The sequence below is a fragment of the Amborella trichopoda genome, chromosome 12 (genome assembly GCF_054954075.1).
Source record: "Amborella trichopoda isolate Santa Cruz 75 chromosome 12, AtrichopodaSantaCruz75HAP2 v2.0, whole genome shotgun sequence".
Taxonomy (NCBI): domain Eukaryota; kingdom Viridiplantae; phylum Streptophyta; class Magnoliopsida; order Amborellales; family Amborellaceae; genus Amborella; species Amborella trichopoda.
In genome coordinates this window covers 32252943-32264086 of record NC_142347.1, presented here as the reverse complement: position 1 = coordinate 32264086, position 11144 = coordinate 32252943, and the positions used below count along the sequence as shown (strand labels likewise).

The following is an 11144-nucleotide window of genomic DNA, read 5'->3' as shown; positions in this document are numbered from 1 at the left end:
GTCTCTCTCTCTCTAAATCTTCTTTATCGAATATTAAGAACATCATTGTTTAATAGTGATTTCTTTTGAGAAACCTTGAAGTTTTTAACAGTAAAGTTGAAGAAAGCTTGGTTTTTGTTGGAAACCAAAAAATGGAAGCCTAAACAACTTGCATTGAAGGCGATCAATTTTTTAAAGAGAAATCACAGGAAATTATTCTACAGAGACAAAAAAAAACGTTCAATTTATAGCATTAGATAAAAAGAGGTGAGAGAAAGAGAAAGTTATAGAAAGAAATGAGACATAACACCAGTTATTCAGACAATGTTTGAGAGAGAGAAAAAAGTAACGTGTACTTTTGTTAGAGAAAAACAATTTTAGGGAGAGAATCTCTTAAACAGGACCAAGAGGGTGGAGATTAAAAACTAGAGAGAGAGAAAGAGAGGAGCTCGTTTTCGATGGAGGGGCAATATTGGAAATTGTCTCATAGTTTTTGTGATGAAGGGTAGGTTTTAGAAAAGGGAAATGTTTAGATAGAGTCAAGGCTCTAAACAATCAAATTAGAGCCCACCTCAAAATTTCAATGGAAGAGGTTGTTTTGATCCTCAAATATCTTCAAATTGATCATCTTGACATCAAGATGCATGAACATAAGAAAAAAATAGATTTCGAGTTTTGGAAATAGTGCATCTTGTAATATAGTTTTGAATTGTCGATTTTCAAAATTTTCAAGTTTTCATAGATCTTCTTGATCTACACTATTTTTGAAGCTTTAAATTTTATAATTCAAGATGAAAACATATTTTAGGGCCATCACAAAGATTTTCAGTATTGAAACCACATTTCTCAACACTATTTGATGGTGAGTTTGACTTTGATTGTTTAGACCCTTGCATTATACAAACCACACCCTTTGGAAAAATATTAATATTAAAAAAAAGATAGTTTTTCATGACATTGATTAAATTATTTTTCAAAAAAGAAAATTTTTATATAAACTATCAATTTAGCATTATTGAAGTAAGGTGCCCCTCAAAAATCACTTAGAAGAGAGTATTCCGATGTTGGAAAACCCTTCATTTAATCATCTCAACCTCGATATGTATGGATATAAAAAAAAAAAAAAAATCTCAAGTCTTAAAAATAGTAAATCTTATAATAAATTATCTGGACTGTCTATTTTTAAAATTGTTCAGTATTTTATAGTTCTGATTGATTTATATCTCGTTTAGAATTGTAAATTTCATAATTAGAGATAATAATAGATTTTAAAGTCATTCTAAAGCTTTCGATATCTGAACTACATTATCGGACAAAATGAAAATGTGTGCCTTATTTATATCGTATAAAGAGGGCATCTTACATAAACCTCACTCATCAAAAACCAAGTAAACGGTTATAGTTTTTCTATGAATTTGTTTATACTATTTGGTAAATAAGTAAATTGTAAAGAGCATGTATACTACACTCCGTGGGAGCATGGTTTGATCTACTCCTTAGGTTAGATGACCTACTTGAGAGCATTTTTGTAATTTAAAATTTTATTAACCACCTTATAATCACAAGATCATTATTCTCCAAAAAAAAAATTAATATTTTCTAACATTTAGATATCACCCTATAAAAGTTTAAGATATTCTATTCATTATTGTTTTCAATTGCTTAGAGGGTGCAATGAGGAAATCTTTTTTTTTTTTTTTAATAAGGTTAATTTATGCGTTAAAGAGGTTATATTCCCAAAATTTGAGATCCTAAAACTAATCCTAGGTGAGGTTTTATTTGAGAGAGTAAATGCACATTATACTCTCTCGAGAGTAGAATATTCACTAAACTATTCTTCAAAATATAATTTTCAACGGCATAAGCATCAAAACTATTAAGTTTCAGTTTTCAACTATGAACTATATGCAAAGTAAAACACATACATATATTCGCAACAAGGCCCATCAATATGGGCCCATGTTGTATGTTGACACACAACCATGGTATTCATGAATGACGGTACAACAATTAAGTCCTGTACATACATGCCATACAACCAATAATGGCACATGTAGATAAACGATGGATGGCACAAGTAACATGGGTGGTCCTAAAAGCATTCCTCTTGTTGATGTATGTGCGTATGCATACATGACAACATCAATGTTCTTACAATATTACGTATGTGCACGGAAAACACACTGCCAAGGGGCAATGGGCTGGATTGCCAGGTCGGCCCCACTAAATAAAATAAAAAAATAAATGTATAAAACCCAATTTACCCCAACGCAACTTTTTCTAAAACTTTTTTTCCAACTCAATAAAGACAGGAAAACTAGACTAAAATACCCTCTCTTGCCTCACACTAGACTAAAATACCCTCACCCTCTCTTGCCTCACATGTTGACCATGGCCGTCTGACATTTCATCATGACGGTCCAGTGTTTGGAAGAGCCGGTCCGGCATTTAAGTCACTGATTTGGAACGGTCTGGCACTTCATCATGGCGGTTCAAAGTTTAGAAGAGGCGGTCCAACATTTATTTCTAGATTAATGAGCAGTAAGGCATTTGTGAGCTACGGTCCGACAAAATTGAAAATTGGTACTGAAATAGGGTAGGTAAAGTGCTTAAAAAATCTATTTTTAAGAGGGTTTTCATGCAATTTTCACAAAAAAAACTAGGACTTGGCTACAAAATATAGCCCCGAAAACCGAGCTATAGCCAGGCAACTACAACGAAAGTACGGAAGGGCCGGTGGCTGGCTCTTATATTTGTTTTTGTTTTATTTTATCTAGGCCAGCCATACGGGTAGGATGGCAACGGGTCGGGTCCAAATCCCAACCAGACTTGACCGGATCCAATCCAAAACTTAAAATATATATGTATTTTACTATATTTAAATATATTTCATATATTAGGAACCAAAAAATATTACCATACCCAAACCCAATTTATCGGGCCTAATTTTTAAACCCATATGTGGACCCGGATCAGGTCCACCACTAAGGTCCCGGGTCGGCCTATGGGGACTCGGGCCGCGTGGACTAGGGAAAAAACAGCCCGGACAAAGCCCGGATCAGACCCCGCCCGGCCCGGTACCATGCAGGCGTTGGGTTAGGAAGAAAGGGACTGGTACAAAGGTGGCAAAGACAGTGGGGCAAAATAATAATTTGGAAGGGAGTGCGGTCTAAATCAAAAAGCTAGAGATAAGAAAACCGAGCACAAGCAAAAGTGTGAAACAGAATACATTCTCTCCCCAAATTAACGACCTCTTTCACCTATTCAATGCTTTGATGAGAGAGAAAAGGCAACCCCAACATATCCATTTGTTTGAGCCAAAGTTGAGGCCCAAAAGAGAAACCTGCACAGTCCGGTTGTTGCCATTGAGGAGACATGCCGACAACACCATGACCCACCAACACCAGCAAAACGGCCATGGTGGTCTCTCTCTCTAAACCTCCATGATGCTCTTTCTTTCTCTCTCTAAATATCCCTACTGTTCTCCCTCTCTATCTCTCTCAAGCTCTCCACTTCTCTCTCTCTAAAGACCCCCTAGTGGTCTACTTCTTTTTATCTCTCTAAAGCTCCTTTCTTCTCTCTCTCTAAAGATCCCTAGGGGTCTCTCTCTCTACAGTGCCTTTCGGTGTCATTTGTCACCCTTACAAGTTGGAATTAAATGAGTAAGTTATTATGCTCCATATACATTAGCATGCATTTACTCCCCTACCCCACAATATGTGTCCTACTCTCTATATGAACTTAATACTCAACAATCATCCCTCACTTTAAGTTTCTCTCTCTACCCTGAGTGATGTGCCACTACTATCAATTCAACTTATAACATCTTTTGCTTAACCATTGAATTGATAACACAATTTTTTTCCCATTCCACTCTTCAAAACCTTACATTCCTTCTTTCATGGCCTTTAAAATGCACCCCATATTCTCAATGCTTTCACTGTAAGGAACCTTTGTCTCCTTATTATAAACCCATCTCCTCCCTCCTCTCTCTATCTTCATCTCTCTCTCTCTCTCTCTTCAACTCTCTCTCTCTCTCTCTCGCTATTGGAGAACATAGAGAGATGGGAAGCTATGATGACTTTCAGGTTAAGATCAACAAGACTGTAATTGTGAGACCCAGTCCTCTTCTTAGCGAAAATGGTGTGTTGCCTCTCTCTAATATTGATAGAAAGTGCCCCATGTTCATGTACTCAGTGCACTTTTATGAGGCAAAGTTAAATTTTGATACCAATTTTTTCAATACATTGAGATCTTCTCTTGAAATAACTTTACATGTGTGGTACCCAGCAGCTGGTAGGCTCACTGTGAGCCCCATTAATGGAAAGCTTGATCTCCTCTGTAACAATGGAGGGGCTTTAATGGTTGAAGCAAAAACAGAGGTGGAGATATCACAGCTTGGAGAATTGACACAGTACAAGCCTTTCTATGAAAAGCTTGTTCACAAGCCTGGTTTTAATGGGGGTTTCTCTGATATGCCTCTTGTGGTTGTTCAGGTAAGGAAAAGCTCAAGTTCAGGGGGAAATAGTTAATGCAGGGTCTTAGGTTTAGAAGATATGAGTTATTTGCCTTTTAAGTTTTCTCTTTTTCCTTTTATTCAGACTATGTTTGTCAGATATTTGTGTTTGTGTACTATGTTGAGTTTGAAGGCTTTTTACTTTAGGGTTTATGGTACGAGAGAGAGAAAGAGAGAGAGAGAGGGGCCATGGGTAGCCAACGCAAGAGCACAGGTTCGAGTCCTGAGAGCGGCCACTTTGTGTATAAGCCAAATGCTAGGACCGCTTTCAGCCCATCCCTCCTACAACCCAGCTTAGGGGGACCAGCACTCGGTTACGGCCCATTCTTAGAGAGAGATTTTGGGAATTACTTTGGGATAGAGAATTACTTGGGGAGAGGTGATTAAATTGCGATAGGGAATGCAAATTTAGAGAGAGAAAGAGAGAGGTTTCATCTTTCTAGGTCTTGAGGGCTCAAATGTGTCATTGTGCATGCAGGTGACATGGTTTAGATGTGGTGGATATTCCATAGGAGTAGGGGCAAGCCACTCTCTCTTTGATGGAAAAGGCTTCTTCAATTTCCTAAGATCATGGGCTCTGAGAGCATCATCAAATGAAGTTTCAGAGCAATTGATGCCAGTTCATGAAAGGGGATATCTCTTGATTCACCAGGGTTCCAAACTTGGTAAAAATGGGGTTTTTAGGGTTCCAGCTTTTGATCACCTTCACCACCTCATTGAATTGGCATCAGCATGTGGTGATAGTGAAAGAAAGACTGGAAGGTGCAGGTTCTCTGAGATGGATTTTATAGCTATGGAAGATAACTATGCTTTCAAAACCTTTAGGCTGAGCAAGGAGATAGTAGAGAGCTTGAAAAGAAAAGTGAGCAATAGAGGGCCTCTTTCTGGTTTCTCCACCTTTGAGGTGGTGGCAGCTCACCTGTGGAAGGTAAGGAAACTGTAAAATTGATCTCTCTCTCTCTCTCTCTCTCTCTCTCTCTCTCTCTCTCTCTCTCTCTCTCTCTCACTCGCTCTAGAAAACTAAAATTGATCTCTCTCTCCTCTCTCTCTCTCAAGAATGGAAAAGAGCATGAAAAAATGGAATGAGTAGAAAAGTAGGCAGAAATGATTAGTAAGGCTGAATTGAGAGGCACCTGTTTATCTTTCCATGATTTTTCACTGAATTGTCTCCTTATCCCAGAGGTAATATTCCTGCCCCACAATGGATTTCTGGTACTCCAGGTATTGTCATCTCATGTTTGTCCTTGATGCCCTCCTCTCCCTCTCTCTCTCTCTCTCTCTCTCTTCTCTTTCTCTCTCTTCTTTCTCTCTACAATTGATATTTGTCATCTCATAGTTGTCCATTGCATTTAAAACATACAAATTACATTCCCTCTTTCTCACATACGTTTCTCTGCAATTGAGTTTTGACAGTTCTTTCTCCATTTTTTTTATAAAATCCCTCTATCACTCCACCTTGTTGGTACAGTTACAGTCCATTTTTCTCTCTCTCTCATGGCCCTATCATGCAGGTAAGAAGCAAATCACTAGGCCTGAGGGGAGAAAATAAGGTATGCCTCCAATTCTCAATGGATGCAAGGGCCAAAGTGGTTCCTCCTCTCTCTACTGAATTTAGTGGCAATGCATATGTCATGGCCTCCATTTTCACCACAGCCAAGGCCTTAGAGGAAGAACCCATTTCAACAACAGCTTACAAGATTAGAGAAGCCAAAGAATCAATCACTGATGAGTATATTAGGGCATATTTGATTGCACTTGATGCTCCACAGAAATCTCTACCTCCATTGCCGGAGCTAACTATTGTTTCAGACCTTAGAAACCTCCCTTTTCACTGTGCAGACTTTGGCCATGGCCATGCAGCTTCTGCTGCTCTCTTGCCATCTCCTCTCCCCCAGTCTGCTTTTCTGATGAGGGCTCCAAATGAAGAGGGGGCGATTGATGTCAGCTTGGGTTTGCCCTTGCAGATTGCAAATGCTTTTAGCCATTGCTTCCTACATGTTTAGAGAGAGAGAGAGAGAGAGAGTTGTTTTCCTCGTTTTTGGGCTGTGATGAAATACCTTTGCGCCACAGTTCCATAGGTTTTAGGGTTTCAAGTTGTAATAATTTCCTTTCTAATCAAGTTTATGTATTTATTAGTATTAGAGTAGGTCACTTAAAGTTTCAATGACAAACACAATTAGCATACCCTCTCTCTCTCTTGCACAATTAGTCTCTCTTGCACAATTAGTGTATCCTCTCTCTCTCTCTCTCTGTATATCATGCATGGATTGAAATCAGGCTCTCAAGGAATGATATAACTCAATCTATGTGCTCTCTCTCTTTGGCACACACCCTCTGCAATGAGAATTGGAGTACGTAGTAGAGCATCTCAATGTTCACTACTAGAAGGATCCGGTTTCTATGTAGCCAGCCTGCGTATTGTAGAAATGCGGGCTTCTTAATAAATATATTTTTTAAATATAATTTTATCTTAATTTTTAGAGAGTATATAATTTTTAATATAGAAATTAGGAATATAAAAAAAATAAAAATAATTAAAAACTAAAAATAATAATTATAATAAAAAACTATTTGAACAGTTAGTCATACTTGTTTTTAGATGTACCACCACCTATTTATACCTCTCGGTCCCGCCCGCATGAAACAATTTTCCTTGCTTCGAAAGACACCAACAATTGGTGCTCTCTCTCTTAATGGTCTCTCTCTCATGGTGCAACGGTTAGGGAGCAAAGAACTGGGCCCGAAAATGAAAGTGTGTATGCAGCATTGTTAATGACAAACTGCACATTTTGTTTTTTTACTTAAACGACGGGGATGCTCACCTCCTCTATGTAGGCAAGTAGGTGTGCTTAGCATTTCAAGCCCCGTGCTTGCAGTATCATAGTGACAGCTATTAGCTGTATGTGGCATATGATGACCATATATATTTGTCTTTTCGCATTAATTTGAATTGTTGGCTAGCTTAGATACTCACCAAACTATCACTTTTGCCCACTTTAGTACCGGGTGATAATGTGTTACAATGTGATGTTTTGAGTTTCATTCTTATCATAAGTAAGAAATCTGTTTTCTCGTGAATTACCCAACAAAGAAGAAAACAATTACTTTTATATTTTGGAGAGAGGTACTACTTATCCTAGAAGCACATAAAAATTGATATTTCTAGAAGGAAAATTGTTTCATGCGGTCTGGACCTCATTTCTACATATGTGGTCCAGAAGTATAAAGCATCCATCTTAAAGATTGATGCAAGTAGTGTTCCATATAAAAATAATGGAAACTAACGTTCCAAATATTTTCTTAGTAGAATTATTATTTCTGGCTTTTAAATTATTATTTTTTTCATATTAATGATCTCCATATTAGAGATTACATGTCCTTAAAAATTAAGTCTAAAAATCCATTTCAAATATAGAAATTTAAGAGGCATTGCATTTCTACATATGCAGGCTTGGCCCGCATGCTAGAACCTCTAGAATCCTAAGTCCATTTTTGTGCACAATAACAATTTTTTTGCTAGAACCTTTCAAAAAGAAAAACATTGATCTATTTCTAAAATAGATTTATATACAAGAAAACATAAAATAATAAAGAGAAATTTATAGGAAACATTCAACATTTTATCCATTTACGACTATTTCAAATCATGACCATATTTTGTTTTATGGGTATTTTGAAATTAAATCAAAAGACAAAGGTAGAATATGAAATTGTTGATCTCTTATGAGCATATTTTTAAGTTTCCCAATAATAAATGCAATAAAATTAAAATGAGAAACAAATAAACGATTCTCTTAAAAGGGAATTTCATACACGACGCAAGAACTCCTTGTAGTGATTGGTACTCGAGCATTCCTAGAAACCTCTAACCATGAACTATCTGACCATAATATCGAAGTGAATCCTAGTACAATCTAACTTGTAGTTCATAGTCTATAGTCCATTGGAAATCCTTCGAGAAAACCTAAAAGGCTCTTGTTTATCCCAGTTTATCCTTATCTATCCAAGCTTATCCAAATCAATCCAAATCTGCCCTACTCCATCTAAGCACTATCCAAAACAACTTAGAAATAGTAGAAAATGACCAATAAGCACGACGGACAGGTATTAAAATCATATCAGACCTACACCATATCGCACTATAGTGACTCTTGCATCATCCAACGTTGGATTTGGACCATCGATATAGTGTGCATTGCTGCTTCATATGTATTCAAAAAATTTCAAGAAGTCCAGTCTTCCATGTTGTGAGACTTCTATCCATATATTGGCTTATTTCAAAGCAATTTGGTTGGAGTTCAAAGATAGATCTACAGAGATTTTAAGAGTTCAAATAGCGCTAGAATTCTGAATTCTTTTTCAAAAGTCAATACTCGGGACAGATCTTGGGACTCCCATTCCTATTAGATCTAGAAGCCAAAGGAAGCATGTATAAACCCTTATGTGGTACCTTTTAAAATATAACTGTAGAAACTTATGGAGACATAGAACTTACGTCATCCCTAATCTTTGGCCCTTTAAACCCTAGAAACTGAAGTCCTTAAGCCCCAATTTTCTATTATTCTAACAGCCACGAAGCCCAAAAATAGCCATTGAGATATGAAAACCAAAGACTTAGGCAACATATGCCATAAGCAAACCCTAAATTAGAAAAGCTTTGAACGAACATACCCTAAGAAGTCAAACCCAGGAAAGAATATTCCTTAGGCAACTTCTTAGATTCAAGCAAAATATCTAGGGTGGATGATGAATACTCTTTAAGCGCTAGTCTAATCCAAGTCAACAACGCAAGGAGCCATGCCTGAGGAATTGGCTTTCAAGTAAGTAATATTTGTCTTTCTTATTTTATTTTTTGTTTCTACTCTTTACTCGTTTGTTTTTTATTTAAGTTTTTCCTAGTTTCTTTGTCGTTTTTATTCTATTTCGTGCTAGCTCTGCCCACAATATATGAGGAGAAATGTTGTTCTTATAAATATATCTTCTCATGCACTGTAATTCGATAAAACCTACTCTTTTCTACCGAGTTCAATTGATTTAGTTTAAAGCATAAATCATAATGGATTTTATTTATGATCTTATTAGATTTGGATGTAAATAGTTTAGCGCCCATTGTAGGGCACATTGGGCTTCAAAAGGCATGAAAACCAGTCTAAAAATGACCTTGAAAGTCCATTACAATAGCCAATGTGATGAACTAGAGTGTAACATTGGGTGAAGCAGAGGACCTGGAGAGGATAATTTCTCAGTAACGTACTTTGTTTTGCTGGGATTTTGGATCCAGCGGCCCGGTCTACGTTATTAGAGTTATACAATGACACAATCTATGTCGATGTGTCTAGTCCTTTCCAAAACCTTTTGGGCCGCATTTCATTTTTATGTTATTAATCTTTCTCAATTCCAAAATAAAAAAATAAAAAATTGATAACTATATCTTGCTTTCTTTTATGTCATAGTTGCAATTTTGAGATTTTGCATGTATCTTCTATGTTTTCGTTGTGTGTTTGGTTGCTTAATATTATGTGCTTGTCAAAATCTTTTACATATGCCCATGTGTGCTCTTCTGCACACCTTGCACACAAGCTCCAATAAAACCATGTCAAATTTTTTAAAACCTCTAAAGTTGGCATTAAAGCTAAAAAGGGCACTTGACTTTTAGAAATCGGATAGTTGGGGATTGCACGACTTTAATTGTAAGTACCTCTATGCAATGCCTTTCCCTAATATCACATCACAATAGCAGGAGCCCATGACAATATCCATAAGGGTGGCTTAAGACATATGTGGTCGTATTCTAAACGTAACTGCATTTCAACTTTTTATTAGTTAGAAAGCCTCTCTTAAACCTTCTTACACATAACAAATTAGGGTAAAAGTTTTCAAATATTTTCATGTAGTGTTTGCCTAATTCAAATAAAAGTAACATAGGATCATGTCTCAAGACCATAACAAGGTGAGGTCCAGTCAAGTCCATGGTCCATCCTAGTCTAGGTCTAGGGCTTCAAGTCACCAGTCCGGAGGGCACCTCACTAGTGCTCCTCAAATCCATAGTGTCCCAGTATTTTTCGTCCACATGGGATCATTATAATAAGTCTTGGTCTCCAAATCTGTAATTCTTATAACCACTATTGAGGATCCATAAGTTTATATGAGTCGTGGCATCCTGAATATTCAAGGGATTAGACCATGACAATTCTCCAATGTTCAAGGAATAGCCTTCATTCTAGTTAGCATGTCCAAGGTAGGCTAGATGTGCAAACCCTCAATAGCCTTAGGCTAGTTGATAGGTAACCATACGAATCAGGAGGTCAAGAGGTCAAAGAGAAGGCAAATAGGGCCATCAAGAGGTCAAAGAAAAGGTAAATAGGACCTAGCTATGTCTCTAGTTACCGTGATACAACTAGAGCCAACTCAACTTTCTAATTTAACACAAGTGGAGGCAAGGCCTTCATATAAAGCAATTCCAAATAAACCTTAATATGTAGGCTTTCCTCCAAGCTAATCAAGGATAGAATATTTGACATATTCATCATGGTCGAGGCAAGTCAAAAATACAAACCCTTAGTATCCTTGAGCAAGTCGACCCAAATCAGGTTAACCCTAAGGGTCATTTACCAGCTAAACACTGAAACCAAGAACCACACAAGAGGTG

At 37.0% G+C, this 11144-nt stretch overlaps 1 protein-coding gene across 6 annotated transcripts; it reads left to right on the top strand.

Annotated features, from left to right (window-relative positions):
• The first annotated feature begins 3533 nt into the window (after window positions 1-3533).
• On the top strand, window positions 3534-6679 carry LOC18430987 (brassinosteroid-related acyltransferase 1). 6 transcript variants are annotated; one of them, XM_020665231.2, is made up of 4 exons: window positions 3534-3641; window positions 4273-4475; window positions 4974-5423; window positions 6007-6679. In XM_020665231.2, exons 1-4 carry the CDS (start codon window positions 3638-3640, stop codon window positions 6496-6498), a joined length of 1149 nt encoding a protein of 382 aa, XP_020520890.1. In that variant the 5' UTR covers window positions 3534-3637; the 3' UTR covers window positions 6499-6679. The 6 variants fall into 6 exon arrangements, with proteins under 6 accessions (XP_020520890.1, XP_020520889.1, XP_020520888.1 ...); XM_020665230.2 differs by having other exon boundaries at window positions 4270-4475; XM_020665229.2 differs by lacking the exon at window positions 3534-3641 and adding an exon at window positions 4038-4122.
• Window positions 6680-11144: the final 4465 nt, after the last annotated feature.